This window comes from Chelonus insularis, unplaced genomic scaffold (assembly GCF_013357705.1).
Source record: "Chelonus insularis isolate UGA/USDA-ARS -01 unplaced genomic scaffold, ASM1335770v1 contig_84_pilon, whole genome shotgun sequence".
In the NCBI taxonomy this organism is placed as follows: domain Eukaryota; kingdom Metazoa; phylum Arthropoda; class Insecta; order Hymenoptera; family Braconidae; genus Chelonus; species Chelonus insularis.
Genome location: NW_023276772.1, coordinates 99,968 through 117,524, shown reverse-complemented (window position 1 = coordinate 117,524; position 17,557 = coordinate 99,968). Strand labels below are relative to the sequence as shown.

Here is a 17,557-nt window from a genome sequence, read left to right as displayed (position 1 = left end):
ATGTATAATTATGTGTTTGTATTTAATTTTAATTGCAATCATTTATATATTTACATACCAATAAAAAAATGAAAATAGAAACAAAATTGTATTTTAAAAAAAAAAAATCTTATGAATATTTTTGGATTAGAGGTTTTCTTATTATAAAAATAATTCATAAGCATACATATCATCAGTCTTAGAGTTTATTTGAACTAGAAAAAAAAAATGATATACAACATTTGATTTTTTCAAACATAGTCATTTTTTCAAAATCATAATTATTAAATGTTTCCTAACAGGAATTGTTTATAAGTATACACCTCCTTCTTAGGACAATGAGAAATTCTTGGTGTTGATGCACTCCTACGAACTTTCAATTCATCATGCTGAAGACAATTTAATGTTTCCATCATTTTAAATAAATCCGGACGTCGTTCCTGCATTTGACTATATAATATTTCGAATTTTGGACATCCAAGCTTTTCAATATCATAACTTAGACTTCCCAGGAATGCAAGTTTGTCTCGTTCAATTGATCCACCTTTGTACCCTATGATTCCTCCCACAGCACTTGCTTCTTTATCGATGTCGCGCAAAAAATCATCAATTGCTCCTTAATCCTGATGATTGCAGTCATTATTCATTTTCAATCCATAAACAAACATGGTATTGAAGCGTGCTGATATATAATCTTCTCGTGCCAGTCTATGTTTTTTCAATATTATAATAGCTTGAATATGTCTTACTACTCTCAACTCGAATACACGCCATTTCTTTGCAGTAGAATTTTTTATTTATTCTGAAGCCGTCCATACCAATGATGTGCGTTATTTTTGGATAATTTTTCATTATTAAAATTTTTAGCTTCAATTACATTCAAAAAATGAAACTTTAATTAAATTTTTTTATTTAATATCATGATTATGGTAATGATGACGAATTGCTTCTTCAATTCATATTGCTTGATATTCTGCAACTCATGGCGACCAATGATTCAGGTGTTCCATAATTTATAATACGTTGAGAGTATTTTTCTTAACGTTTTTTAGTTTGATAATTATAATTTTTGCTTTTATTTATATTAAAATAATATCAACGAAATAGTAATATTCCTTTTTTATATATAGTATTATCAAACATCAAATCAATCAATTTAGAATATGGTTCGATAAAAATTTGATTATTCTTAAACAACATATTAAATGTTTCTTTTGTAACTTGTATATAGATGACTTGTAAAGGTGTTCTTCGATGATTTAACACATTCATGAATGCATTAATATCAGAAATATGATGAGTGTTACAGTTGTGAATGTTTTGATTAATTTTTTAGTAGTCATTTTGTTGTTTTATATCATCATTATGTATAAAACATTCATGATGAAGAATCCAATAATCAATATCTGCATATGTCTTAGTATATCCTAATAAATATAGAGCGAATCCACCAGCAATGATTCCTGGTTGTATTTTTTTTAATTCTATATATACTTCTCATACAGTTTGTTTAATTTCTACACGTAAAGTTTGTTTTAACGTGAGTCTGTTTTGAATGTATAACTCGTAAAACTGATCACTCATCAACAACCTTTCCATATCTATAATACAATTTTACAAGACTTATGTCTGAAGCAGGACTGATGCTTTTTGAAAACAAATCTCCCAATAAATACAGGGTGGCTTTACTCCTCACTTTTTTCCTCCCTACTCGCGTTTTCCCCTACAGGACATTTTTCTCAATTTCATAGCAGTTTAAGATTATACAGCTGTAGGTCAATGCATTGCATTAGCTTCAGTTCTCAAGCTTAAAGGACCAAGGTGATTTAGTAAGATTTCCCCATCTATGTTCGAGATCTTACCTCAGGAATCCTCCCTTAACCCCCCACCTTAATCCTCCCTCGACCCTGCGCCTCAACAAAACCTGAGAACCTCCCACTTTTCACGTCTACGGCTATGAGAGTTCTACCACAACACTCTTTGAAAAAAAAAGTGTGGTAGAACTCTCATAGTCTATTTACTGATCGATTTTAAAAACAATAATTATGCACTCTTATATTAAATTTTCCCAAGTTTCTATTCATCTTATTATAGTGAAGAAATTAGTAGATCATATTTAAACAGAGAAAATTTCTTAAGAAAAGGACTCTTCTTTTTAAGAGATTGTTCAAGACAGAATGTATCTATCAAAGCTGGACCTGTAGATGCTCGACTAGAATTTGAAGTGAATAAAATTATTCCAACAAACACTACTGCATATTGTTTGATTTAACATGATTAAATAGTTGAATATAAACCTTCAAGTAGACAAATTCGAAAATTTATGTAAAATCATTGAATTTATATTGTTTATATTTATGTGAAACAAAAACATTTCAATGATGTATATCGAAAATTGATAAAAACATAAAAGAATTATGGTGGAACTGATAATTCGAACTCATACGAACACTTTGCTTTTGATCCTGTTTAATTAACTTCCCAGTGGGAAGTTATAGTAATGAGTCCGATTTTGCGAATCCCGAATTTTGACCTATCTCCACGTTTTGAGGTCCCCAGAGTCGAATACGATCCCTTTTCAGTGGACGTCTGTGTGTGTATGTAAGTATGTGCGTGTGTGCGTATGTACGTATGAGCGTTCGGAATTATTTTTCGCCTCGATTATCTCGAGAACAAAAAATAATATCGATATGGGACCAATTGCATTCGACGCGTAATTATGTAACTTAGGATTGATTAGATTTTCAGCGAAATCGGTCTAGCCATTTTTTTTGCAAAACTAAAAAACTAGCAAAAATGGAAAATGACCTGAATTTCTCAATTTATAAATTATACCATTTTTTAGACAAAATTTTGAAATCTTTAAAAAAATATAGACACTAAATGATTAGAATACTTGTATGAAAATATGATGACAATATTTCATCGAAAAAAAAAATTTTAAAAAACAAAATCAGCAATGAAAGAATTTTAAATTCGTATCACGATTGAGAAAACAGCATTAAAGACGCTATAATAGTCAATAATAATTGTCAATAATATGGAATTGTGTTCATAACAATTGAACATTGTTACTAACAAGTGATCATTGATTATAGTAATATTCAAATAATAAGTTTTAAATTGTTATAAACAATAAAACTGGGGACCCTTCCTATATATATATGAGTACTTTTAACGCATAATTTTTTCTATTACTAAAATAAAGTAACTAACCATATCAAATGAATAAAAACAGACTCATTTCGTTTATAACAATTCCATTTGTTATAAAGAATGAAAACGGGTTCAATTCGAATTGTTTTTTTTATTTTTTCCACTGGGAAGTTGGTCATGTGGACCTTTCGGGTCGCACCCAGACCACTGCAGAGCACTGATATTTTTAATCTATTTTCACACTTGTTTTTTGTTGGTGTTTACCCAAACCGATTTTATTTATTTTTTAATTCATTCTTAGTGAAGTACTTATCACATAAACACGTATTAAACTGTATTCTTCTAAGTCTAATAGATAATTATACTTCTAATATAAAAGTTGTCTCTTACAATCACTGTTCACGCCTACACTGTAAAAATATATCACAAAATTCTACAAATTACATGAGTTTCTATTTATTTATTATCATCCTATTATTAAATTATGCTTTTTACATGGTTTTCAATTTTCAACTAAACTTATTTACACAAACTTGTAAGAAACTTTAATTACATTTTATTTAATATTATGATGATGATGATGATGATCATGAGGCCGTGAGGCGTTGAAGCCGACATCGTTCGCGCCTTTTGTAGGTAGGTGCTGATGCGGACCAACATGAGCTTACTGGATAAATCTGCTGAGAGTTGGACTGCCTGATGAGTTCTTCTTCATCACTATAGATGATTAACTGGTAAGTTATTCTATTTCTGAGGAGTGTCTGGGTTTTCACTGGAGAGTTCGAATATCAAGGGGCTCTGACTCGCTTTGTGATTCCATTGATGAAGAATTTTCGCCTATTATATCCAGTATGATGAGCTGTCGTCTTAGTGATACACCTATCGGCGTATGCGTTTCTACTTTTTCAGGATCAAATAACTCTTTATTTCCTATATACTCCCGGCACGTAGTCATTATTAAAAACACGTATGAACTTGTCTCTTCCTACAGCTTATTCATTTTTGCCAGCTCTCATAGCGTCATTCAAAAAATCAATAAGGAATATTTAATCCTGGTATAATTTGCGCCTTAATATTAACAAGACCTGTGTTATCCCACGGGATAACATTTTCGGGCATGATTTTTAAGCGTCTGTAAAGAAGTTTTGCTTATATATACATTAATAGACATAATTTAATAAACATTATTCAGCTATTTTCGTTGTTAATCCTCGGAATACCTCTTATCATTCATAATTGAAATATTTTTTTACAATATCATTGAATGAAATTGAAACATAACAAAAATCGTATGCCTTATAATATTGAATAACGTTTTCTAAACCTATATCTTAATGTTGATTTGTTAGATAGAAGACGTCATACTGCTTATCTTTTCCAATAAGCTGATTTCTTGGTTAAAACAGGAAAATATAAAAGTAATGTGATGTAGATACTATAGTAATATTTTTTCGTAAATGAAAGAATAGATAATTGTTGGAATTATAATTTAAAAATGTTAACATAAATAATAGCAATGCACATGCCAAGCGTGTAACCAAGATGCTTGTCAAAACAATTTGCTATGAGCACGTGTATACGCGACGGCCATCATGCCTCGTTGCTAAGTAACGGTGTCAAACATTGTTGTGTGATACACGTGGCTCGTAGCTCAAATACATCTGTAATACGATGACGCGTTCGTGTGCAGCTTCTTTTAGTCTCATTTCCCTACGCAGCAAGCTGCAGCAACAGCGTTCAGCCAGCGTAAATTGGCCTCAGCCCCACCACGTGCTAGCCCCGCCACTCTTACTCTCGAACGTAACATAGTGACCACGGTCAATCACTAGATGCTGTAGAAGTACGATACTGTACGCATGCTTTAATAAGCGGCATGCTCGAAAAGAAAACAATTATCACGCTGATACTATACGAAAATTAAAAAGTAGGGTTATGGAAATTTATTTCTGTATAATATATCAAGAGAAAAACAACCCGAAATCAATGCAGGAATCAGAATCTAAAAATGTGTAGGTTAAGTGAAGAATATTTTTATTGACATGTTATTACCATCGTAGTTTTACACATAAATGTTTGCATAAAAATTATTTGTAATAATTTTACAACATGTTATAATAATAATAAAAATATTTCTTAGTAATCCTTAAAGCATTGTTACATTGAACACAACGTATTCATTGAAAAGGTGACAATTCTTGAGTTATGATTTTAACGCCCATAACTGATACAACTGGTAATTTTTCGTAGGTAGGAGCCAGTTGTTCGAAAATTTTTGTTGTTATTTCCTCTTGTTAAAGATAATAACCTCTGAATGTATATATCAAGTTGACAGGTAATTGTATCGGATGGATAGCATGTTGGATTGCCGGTATTTCATTTTTTACAGCTGGGACCATCAACTCCATGCATTTAGTGATTACAGGTATGCTTGCGTCGAGTTGTTCTAGGCATTTTTGAATCGAATTCTTTATATGTACGACGTATTCAAGAGTACTTCTTTGTATGAAGAATTGCCGAGCTGCTTTTTGCGAAAAGCTGTTAGTACTATCTTGTATTTTCAGCATTCTGCTCCCATATTTCGTTCTGCCCCGCACCATAAAAGTATATGAATAACCAGCACAGCTGTTTTCTTCATTGATTAATTTTCAGTAATTAGAATCAAAGTTGTCAAAACTTTTAATTAACTGTGGGAGATTCTCCATAAACTCTTGCCAATTGTCAACATTGAAAACTGCTCCTGAGCATTTAGCGTCAATAATTGAAACACGAGCTTAAACATTATTGCTGACGTGATTCAAACGCACACCTGTGAAGATTGCATTTTAATGACATTTAATAATGTAACTCGAACTTCTGAAAAACGCTCATTTCTGCAACGCTAACAGCTTTAAAGACTTTCTATTTTAAGAAAAAGATTACGAAGAATAACCTTCAATATGATCGGTGCAAACGTGAGGATTTTTGAAAATCATTTTTAATCTCGATTTGGGTAGTATAAAAATATGTTCTAAAGAATTATATCATTTAGCATTTGTAAGAATTTTTAGGAGAGAATAGAATATTTCTTTCCCTGAGAGCAACAAATATGCACAATATGGGAACATTCACTGCTGCATTTTCAAATGCCTGGTTTTATCCTGAGCCTAGACTTGAACGATGGAATAATTGGTCATGCACGTGTTTATTGAGATTATTTAGATGCATTATATTACGTGTATCTTGTCGTTTATCAGTCCGTGCACATACGCGCAGTTTGTTAACATCGAATTTTACGACTATGCATGAAGCCGCTGAGGCTTCAATAAGCAGTATTCTAGTAAATGCCACGTGTGTTTTCCCTTTTCTCAGTTATTATGGTACGATGTTTTTTATGTTCATGTGCCAGTTAAATAATCGACATTTCTAAAAATCTTTGTACTACAGAGCGATGCTACAAATATGTCCTCATAGCTTCTGATTTTGGAACTGAAGAAGAAGCTGACAGTATCTCTAAAGTTAAAAAGATTGAAATTCAAGAGAACAAAGATGCAGCTGAAATTGAGAATCCTCACCTATTTACTTCTACTAACATCATTAACGTTGATCAGCCTCAACCATCAACTTCCACTGCTGCTCATGTTTCTTATAAAACTGTGTTAGACATTTGGATTCGAGTACGCAGCTTGCCACCATCAGTGATAAAACCTGAAGTTTCATGGTCCTTGGAACGTCGATGGTGACATTACACCATCTACAACATCTGTCCATATTTGAAGTGTGGCTGTGATATCAGTATTCCTTATAGACTTAATACTGAAGAAGAAACTGATGACGATATACCTTCGGACGGCTTACACCCAACTCACGAGTCATCATCAAGCGTGTCATTAGTCGATGCTTTTGAGGAAAGCAATGATGAAGGACTGGATTGAAAAAGAGTTACTAATGCTGATCACCCTTGTCAGCCAAGGTCATCATCATCATCCTCAGAAAGTAAATGTTTTTGAATTTCTTTATGTTAAATTTACGACTATTACAATTATTAAAGTTATGTAGGTTTGAATATAATAATTAGGGATCTCGTGAATAATAAGGCTGTTTACAACTATCAAATTAATTATAGATATGCAGAGAGACCGTGCTGCAACTAGATTTATAGCAGAAAAAAATTCTTGATTCAAACGTCAAAGTCAACGATTTACGAAGTACCTTATCAAACACCGTTGCGACCATCTATTTACTGGGACATCGTTTCATAATCGACAGAGAACGGGTGAAAAATTTCAATAAGTTCCAAATTACAGGTAAAGAACGTCTAATAAAAATATCCCTAACACCCTGAGGTCGAAATCATTTAGAATGGTTTGAAGGCACTTAATCTGCTATTTCTACATACATTACATAGGGTTGTACATTGCGTAATAGAATAGCCTTTACTATTCATAATAAAAAGCTGACAAGTGGACCAAAATGGTCTCGTTTTAGGCTACCCTAACAATATACAAGTAACGATTTGTGGGAGCTATTTTGCAAAATTCGAGGAGTAGAAGGACATAAATAATGATAATTTATGCTTTCTACGCTCACTCGTTATCGCTGAACTTTATGCTCAATACAGCGAAATTCGTACAGGTAATCTACAAAAACGTTGGAAGATAATATGTGACCGACGGTGTAATTTGCAACGTGACGCAGCCTTAGAACTAGTAGGCCAAGCTGGCATTAAAATACATCATCAAGGCTGTGACCTTAATAAAATCAATGCTTTCCAACGATATTTTGTCTGCAAGGGTACGGCTATTGTTGTGTTCGAGTTTGACACCTTAAGAAAAGGATGTCCACTCTTATTCGATCGTCGGTGGGTCGTTAAAGAGCATTATGGTTCTATCAGCCAAACCCTATTCATTTTATATTATTAGCAAACACACCATTACGAACTTATACTGAATCTTAGTACGACAATAAGTTTGCGTTTTTTTTGTCCAGGTTGCAATAAAAGTCATGCTGCAGTGCCCGCCTTACATCGTTGTGTTTCTGGATGTCTGGTGTGGTAGTGCACCTGTTTGTAAACCTGTAAAACAGCGAATGTGTGATGAATGTAATAGATATTTTGTAAGTAACAGCTGCTACAATAAACATCTGTGAAAGGGTCCGCTCCACTTAATAGCAAAATAAAGATTCAACTATTTGTAATCTAATGCAAATTTGTAAAAAATGTTTTCATCTAAAAATATACAATATAATCTCGTAGATCTTGTGTTTCAAACATATGAATCTTTTTCTACAATAATATTGTAAAATAAAACCAAATAACAACTTCAGAAAATTAATTAAGAAAGAAAAAGTTTATTACAGATCAACAGCAATTAATTAAAACGAAAGAATACGTGCGGATAAGTCTCGATCAAAAACTAGAGATAAACAAACTCTCCCCTCGTTGCTATAAACAATCTAATCGTCAAGCAATCGTCGTTAACTAACAAACTGTCGTCAGTCTAATAGTCATTAGATGGCGACATACAAATATTTTACAATATGTATTGCTCATAATGCACATAGTTTTGATGCTCAGATTAATCTTCGTTATTTGATAGAAAACAAGAAAACACGTATTCTGAAGCTTATTTGAAATGGTAGTAAGATTATTGACAATAAATAATGTAACATTTTTAGGTAGTTTAAATTTTTTTAAAAAATTGTATTTCGATTTCTCAGTTGTTATCGGCATACTTGTGCAATGTGTTATCGCGTGAACAGAGATCAACAACTTCACACCGTTGAAACACTTGATCAGCGTTTGGAATTAGCGCTGGTTACTTTTTATAAAATACACTCAACAAGCTATACTCTTATTGTGGGGTAGGAATGGCACTGGATATGATGAAAGTCTTAAAAATATAAATAATTTTGATCGGATGAAAGGGCTTGTAAAATGTATTATCTTACCACCTCGAGACCTTATATATCCTGTTTTACCGGCAAGATTTGATGGTAAACTCTTTTTTGTATGATGCGAAACATGTGCTGGAATAATTAATCAGGGTGATTGTTACGGTAAATTCGGGCAGCTTGAAAATCTTACCTAAACTGAAATAGTAAATAACCGTTTTAAGATCATGAAATTACTGACAAATCCTGAGATCGACATCACTGGTTTACACTACGTTAATACTGATATTTTGTATGTGTCATACGTACAGAAGGAAGAAGACACCCTACTACAAATGTTGTCATAGAAGCTCACACAACAGTCCAAACCCGTTTAAAGTTCTATTCTTATCTAGAAAAATTAGGCGCTCGCGCTTTGTATTGTGATACTAACTCAGTTATTTATATTTCTAATATAAATAGTACAGATCTTGAAACAGGTAACTATCTGGATAACTTAACTGATGAGTTAGAGAGCTATGGTACAGTCAGTGACACAAAATCTATCATTTCGTGTGGTTCAAAATTTTATGTTTACATCGCAATAAAAACGTATCAATGAATGATACAAACGTACGACGCCTATAATAATTTCGTTTGATGCAATTAGACGAACATCCTTCACTCAAGTTGTTACACGTCGCTAAGCAATGGCGTCAAACATTGATGCGTGATACACGTGGCTCGTAGCATCAAATACATCTATCTGTTTCCTATGCCTTTATGTTTTGCTGTGTCGTTGTCCTCTCACTCGCACAATTTACTGCTTAAGCGCCACAGCTGCAACTGAATAAGAGTTGGAGCATGCATAGTCTGCACGCAGCGACCATAAATATAGAAACGCGTTCGTGCGCAGCTTCCTGTAGTCTCATTTTCCCATGCGGCGAGCTGCAACAACAGTGCTCCCGAGCGTAGGCCCTGGCTGGGCAAGACTGAACGTTTGAAATAGTTTTAGATGTCGTGTCAATGCCGTTTAGCCAAACCACTCGAAGCGCGACGCTGTACGCATGCGCTAATAGTAAATATTGAAAAATTTTCAGTTTTGTAATGAATTACATAAAAATCATTGAATAATTAGATGGTATGAAGTTCAATTAGCATAAAATAATTTAATTATTATACTATAAATTCTTACCCCCCCCACCCATGATTCCGCTGCCTTACGCAACACTACGCGGCTACCCCCACTCCTTGTGAAACTGCTCCAGCTGACGGGTCCATCAAAGTGGCAGCATTCTACTGAGGTTTATAATTTTTTACGGAACATGAAGCATGAAAAGTGCTTAATATCAGATTAGTTTTGTAGACCACGAATAACAAATTACGAAAAAATACAGGGTTAGTTCATGTCCGAGATTGACAGCTAGGATCTGGAGTATATCGTTAGCAAAAAATTTGCTCATCTACCTTGAAGTTCCTCACTCAATTTGTTAAGCAGTTGCGCCATGGACAATTCTGACCATCTATAGTGGAACGTAAGCTTGTAATAGAGCTCCACCACCAAAAGGAGTTTTATTTTTATTATAGAGACTATCAGGTCAGAGCATTTATGAGCTCAGACTAAAAATCTGTGCAAAGCATAGATTCCAGCTGAGCTACAGAAATGAGCACAATTTAAAATGAAGCACCAGGAAACAATCTAAACCACACAAGATGACTGGCACACTTTATGCAATACTTTTTTTTCTTAAATAAGAAAAACATTATGGGTTCTCGTATTTTTCGTTTTCAAGATGACATTTTTCTCATAATTTTTGTGCTTATTAGCTTAATCACGTTGTTAATTATTATCAGACCATAACTTACCCAACTCTAAATATTTCTCTGTAAGGTGAGTCGAGTGGTAAAACAAGCATTGGATACAGTAAATTTAGGTAATCAAATTCATGAAGGCCACACTTCTCTTCTTCTTCGTACGTTTCTTGTATTAGTGAATATGATGCAGTTGCATCTGCATGGAAAGCGAATAGTCCTTTTCTAACTTTTTCTATGCCTTCATCCAACGACATCCATATGGAAGTTTTATTTTCAACATAATTTTTATAGAAATTTTTTCTCATTGGATCTTGCACAGCCTATGATAATTAACGCCATTATTGTTGATTCGATCTTTTTATTAGTAAGACAATTACGATACGTACCTGAAAATAATATCGGTTGTACACAACATCATATATTCCTATTTTCAATCCACTCTTTATAAGATCTTGAACTGTATTTATTGATGATGTTGTGGATTGAAGGAGTGCAACAATTTTAGCTGTATATGAAGCATAAAGGCTCAATGATAGAATCAATAACATTAATATCACTATTTTTGCAGAGATATTTCGAGGCTCGTAAGATGATCCTGTAATGAATTTGTGTCTTTAAAACATCAAGTGAATATAATTCATATCACGTACGACAGCATTTGAATAATTACATTAGACTTTTTTAGATTCATAAAAAATTAGGTGTTACGAAAGAAAATCAATAATCAAAAGTTTCTGAATAATCTGAAGTACTGAAAATAATGGTGATAAAAACACCAAGAAAGCAGAGAAAACTGATTGCTTCATGAATGAAATATAATACTTATTACTCCTATTAATCTTTAATCATTTTGAAATCTGTTGTGCTACGTTTTAGAGACTAGATTCATGAAAATTAAAGAACTATCTATACAATTACGTTATTTATGAACTTAAAAAAATTTCATATTTCTTGGTTAAAAATTATTCGATATGTATGTATTGTTTACCTTGTTGAAATAAAGCACCTATCAAAATCAATAAATTGTCACTCAAGTTAGGGTCATTGTTTAACTGACCGCTGTACTGGAATACCGATTGCTTGTTTCTTGTGTGTTTCCATTCCCATTTCAAGACCAGGTATAGAAATCCACATATTGCACATATTGATAATGAAATAGCATACCAAACAAGTCGATTGAACGGTAATGTAAAGAGATTTTTTACATATGAAAGAGGTGGTTTTTTGAAGATAAATCTGGAACTTAAAAAGATATAACATTTTAAGGCTGGGCTGAAGTCAGAGAGGTGACTGATTCCCCCTATCCAAATACATGGGATCGGGATATTTCTAATTTCTTCGCCAATTTACTATTATTTCTATAAAATTAGGTACCAAATTACAGAGGAATTAATGCCGGACTGACGTAAACAACAATTTTTTGTATATAGTGAATATTTTTATTAAATAAATTAGAAAGAATAATGAAAAAATTATGAATTGACTTGCCACGCTTAAATTTCAAGATGGCGGCCACATCATTCAGATGAAAAATCACTAATTATTTCATTTTTATACGTTTTTCGCCCAAAATTCGTGTTTGCGTCAGTCCTTGCCACCTGTCTGAATGTTAAAAAAATCAATTCATAGTATAAAATTGAATAATTTAGAAATAATTAGAAATCTTGTATTCCAGATGATATTCTCCGGAAAATTAGTTTGAAAAAATTCTGATAGGTGACAGCATTATGCTCGCAGATGACCTCAGTCATCCATATTGAAAAAATGCTCAATCCGTATCCAGAACTGATGGTGCCCTGCATTTTGGCGAGTAAATTCTGTATTTGTGTACGGGTAATATATGTATGTGATGTAAACATAGTGCATCGCTTTACAATGCCTTATACTTTGATGACTATTGCAGTTAGAATAAATAAAAATGATGATACTCATTTAACATTAATTAATATAATACCTGCAAATAACTTCAAATACATATATTCATCCATTATTATCATTTTTATTAGGTATAAATGTTAATAAGGAAGCTCAATTCCAAGTCGGCGTATCCAAGCATGTAGTGTAAAAACAAATACACATAAACTCAATATTGAGATTATGCTGACTATGTGGTTAGAGCGTCAGAGTTCTATTTTGCCGGGCAGGGTTCGATCCCAGTCATAATCACTTTTTTTCTACTTTATTCGTTAGATTAGCATGTAATTACAATATTGACATACCATAATTATTCCTTTATAACAATTTGATTTTTTTTTCTCTTTATTCATTGAATTTATTGACGCTAAGTCGAAAAATATTTGAACAGAGCCATAAACTTTCTTTTTGTATAAATACATTGATAATAGCCTGTGTTTAACAACTTATACATCTTTACATGTATTAACAATTTTATGTTATTAACAAGTTAATCATATTATTATCAACGTTGAAAAGTAGTTTAAACAATCCGTGGCGAGTTCCGGCACTTCGCTGGCAAGCTCTACCCCTACTCTCTATGCCCAAGCCTGCAGCTTATAATTTTTGAGCATATATAAATGTTTTGTAATCATAATAGCTCGGTGGTTAGCGCATCGGTCTTTCATTTTGATGGGCAGGGTTCGATTCCAGTCATGGTAAGGTTTTTTTTTTCTTTTTCATTTGTTAGATTTGCATGTAATTATAATATTAACATGCTAAAATGAATTCTTACCAACGATTTGATTTTTTTTTCTCAATTATTTATGTAATTTATCGACGTCGAGTTGGAAAACATATGAACAGGGTTATAAACCCATTTTTTACTATAGCTATATGAACATAGTTTTTTTTTAAGCAATTTAGAAATATTTAGAAGTAGTTGAAATAATCCACGGGGATTTCCGGCACTTCGCCGGCAAACTCTATCCCTACCCTTCGTACTCAAGCCTGCATTACACAATTTATAAACATAAACGTAATGTCAGATATGATGTGTTAGCTCTGTAAGTAGAACACCAAGCTTTCATTTGACCGATTAGGGTTCGATCCCAGTCATAGCCAATTTTTTTTTCCTTTTTTTTTCAATCAAATTTTATATAAATACAATAATTGGTTGCTTATATAAGTTCAAAATCAATTCCTATTGTCTTTTAAAGACAACATTTTCGAAAAAAAAGAATTCATAGTAACTCGTTCTTCATCCTCAGCTTATTTTCAGAAAAACAAGTTGTTTTCCGTAATCAATTGGAAGAATAATTTAGTAAAATATATGAAATTATTTATAAGTATATAAAGTCACTTAAGCAAAAAAAAGAAAAAAAAATTGCCTATGACTGGGATCGAACCCTGCCCAGCAAAAAGAAAGGTTAGTGCTCTAACCACTGAGCTATTACGATTTCAACAATATTAACGATGCTTCAAAATTATAAGCTGCAGGCTTGGGCACAAAGAGTGTGGGTAGAGCTTGCCGGGGAAGTGCCGGAACTCGCCACAGATTGTTTAAACTACTTTTTATTGTTAATAAGTTGTTAAAAAAGGCTATTATCAATGTATTTGTACAAAAAAAGAGTTTATGGCTCTGTTCAAATATTTTCTCATTTGTCATTGATTAATTGAAAAAAATATTTTACATAAAAATTGAAATTTAAAACTCATTTTTGGCATAATAAAATTGCAATTACATGCAATTTGAATAAAAAAAAAATTTTGCCGCAATTGGAATCGAACAACGTTCGGTAAAATAACTGTCGAACTTTCTGACTACAGAGCCAGCATATTTTCATTTGCTTTGTTTACGTTTAGAGATCATAAGCTTCAGGCTTGGTAACAGAGGGTGGGGTATGTGCTTGCTCGTCAACTGTTCGAACTCGCAGTCTTCTCTGAAAAATAAGACGGAGATAGATAGATATATTCTGTGCTCTGTCTTGCTCGAAACAGATTATTCAAAAATTTGTAAATTTCTTGGTGCCCTAAGGCTCCCTTTTTGTAGTGCATCCCTGAAAATTATCATTTTTCGAACGATTTCCCTGTTACCTACTCAATTTCAGTTGATGTCAAGCTTCGGCCTTTTGCCGCACAACACGAGGGCGTAAAGTCAACTCCGGGAAACTTTCTGACTTCAGCCCTGCCTTAAACCTCCATTAACTTCCCAGTATGTCCGTATGGCATAAATATAAACATGTTTTTTCTATTCATAACAATAAAATTTATTATAAATATTGGGAAACGGGTTGGATGCAAGGTATTGGAGTTTATCTTACAGCCATTTTCTTTTATTACTAAAGCAAAGGTACTAACTATGTATCATGATTATCAACGATTTTCTTTCTATAACAATTAAACTGTTGTAAATAAACTGAAATTCAATCTTATGATAAATTCTAAATTTCCACTGGGAAGTTGGTCATGTAGACCTTTTGGGTGGCACTCAGACCACTGCAGAGCACTGATGTTTACCTCAAGACTCATAAATTTATAAGTGATTGGATTTCATTTTAATCACTATAACTCGATAATCTTTTTCCAAACCCTTTATAGCATTTAATGCGTTCTTAGTGTATATGCTGATTTCATCCTTTGGAAGGAAACCGCATTTTGTAAGACTATTTGCTTGTAAACTTCATCGATGTGGCGTAGAGGCTATTAGAATATGTTTGAAATTCGAAACATCTACATACTGAAATAGTAAAGAATAATAAAAGAATTGGATAATAGGAAATATAATGAGTCAAATCAAGGCACAACAGTCGACGCAGATTAAAAACCACTCTTCGTCTATCGTTACATCCTTCTGTAGAATTCACACATTTGTAAATACAACAAATAAAATCTGTAACTGCAACAAAATGAAATCTGTTGCAGCTACATTGAAACTTCTCAAAAATACAAAGTATTTTTTTTTCAAAATATGAACGAAATTTATTTAAATGATAGGAAGAAAGATTTCTTCACAACTTATAATAACTTGTTTTTTTTCTACAATTACCGATCATTTACCTATCCTCATCATTCTGTTTTATCGATATTATGAAATAATTAAAAATTAGGGTAATGTAGAGGTCATGGAGCGGCACCTAGGTGATGGTGCTTTAATAACAAATAAAATAAAATAGTGTATTGCGCAACTCGAAACCATTCTGTTCATTGTTTTGAATATGGCATCACATTTTTTGATGATTATAAATGAATAAACGTTGTTAAAAAAATTTTAGAAGTGTGAAATTTGATAAATTAACAAGAAATTTTCAAAGGTAATTATGTTTCATTATAGACAAACATTAAAATTTTGATTAATCATGTGTAAACATATTTTATTTAGCAAGTTACATCTTAATCCTATTTCCTAACCTCAATCATTTTTTCCATTTTGCATGAAGAAAACAATATTGCTAAGTTAAAAATTTTGATCCCAAATGAAAACGTTTCTTTGTTCATGCATATAAAATACTTTATAATGAATGTTGTAAACAGTTAGAAGGAGGATCTAGCTAGTAAATGATAAATATTGTTGATAAATTAAATTAATACATTAGAATACTACATCAATAACAAAATATCGTAAATGATTATACATGTTTTTGAAAAATTTCATATGATTTATGATAAAAAAAATATGTATTAAACTACGGGAAAAACGTATTTTTTATTAAACCATGAACTTACCAAATAAAATAGATCAATATAGGGGGAATCTTTTTATAAATGGTCGTGTAAGTTTATAGATGATTATATCTAGTTTATAGTAATTGACATTCGTTATAAACACAGAATAATGGTTCTTTACGACAAAAAAGACTAACAAGGAAATCCCGCGAGGTGGTCACCCTTGATTTAACTAAGGCTTCTATATAATAATCTGCGTCAAAAATGATGAAACACGTATTTTCTTTTTCAACGGAAAAACGTTTTGAAGTGGTAAAAATCACCCCCAAAGTTAACACCTTATGATGAAAAATACCTTTATTTACATATTTATAAAACTTGCGGATACGTATTTTTTTTTATTTAAAAGAACAAAAAAATCTATAACTTAAAAACAATTAATTATGTCTTAATGGGACCAATTTCAATCGAAAGAGCATGAAAAATTACGAGATACGTGTCTTTGCAAGTTTTAAAATAACATCGAAATCGATGCCAAAAAAATAATCCTCTTTTTCCCAGAGTCGTATCCTAATGAAAATGATACATTATTCATTTATTGTACGTATTATATATATAATGATCATTGTAAGAATGTTCAAGACACAATGATTTTTTACACCATGCACAACGGATAATCGCAATATTTTTACATCCTGGAATTATACAATGAGACTTACAGTTATCTCTAAATGCAAAATCGATTTGAGTCAGTTATTGTAATTCAATAATATTATCTCTCAAGAGTCAATTCAAATCATACCCTTGAAATAGAACACTCTTTGAAGAATGTTTGACAAAGTTTTTATATTCTAAACCCAAAAACATCCGATGGTTGAATTTGACTGGTAGCTGCTTTGGGAATAATCATCATCTTAATTTTTTTATCCGGTGGTCTGGCAGACGCGACAGCTTCATAACAATGTCCTGTCCATGAATTTATTAAAAGTAAACTATTTTTCCCTACATTCGGAAAAAGTACATCCTTCAACTGGATTTCGAAGTGTTCAAAAAAAAATTAGTATATGAACTTTCAGAATATATAATGTAATATAATATTTAAATTGAATTTTTTATCTGAAGTAAGTTCTCCAAGTTTCGATATTTTTACGTGTACATTATCCGGTCTGAAAAGCGATGCTTCTACGCATGGACCAAGTTT

The 17,557-nt window shown here is 32.2% G+C and overlaps 1 protein-coding gene across 1 annotated transcript in view; it reads right to left on the bottom strand.

Annotated features, from left to right (window-relative positions):
* Nucleotides 1–17,557, bottom strand: part of LOC118071449 (glutamate receptor U1-like) — a 106,831-nt gene that overhangs the window by 23,133 nt on the left and 66,141 nt on the right. The window contains exons 3-5 of the mRNA XM_035090615.1: nt 11,786–12,039; nt 11,184–11,392; nt 10,849–11,117 (exon numbers count right to left, since the gene is read on the bottom strand). Of these exons, the coding sequence (XP_034946506.1) occupies nt 10,849–11,117; nt 11,184–11,392; nt 11,786–12,039 (732 nt within the window). The remainder of the gene's footprint in view (nt 1–10,848; nt 11,118–11,183; nt 11,393–11,785; nt 12,040–17,557) is intronic.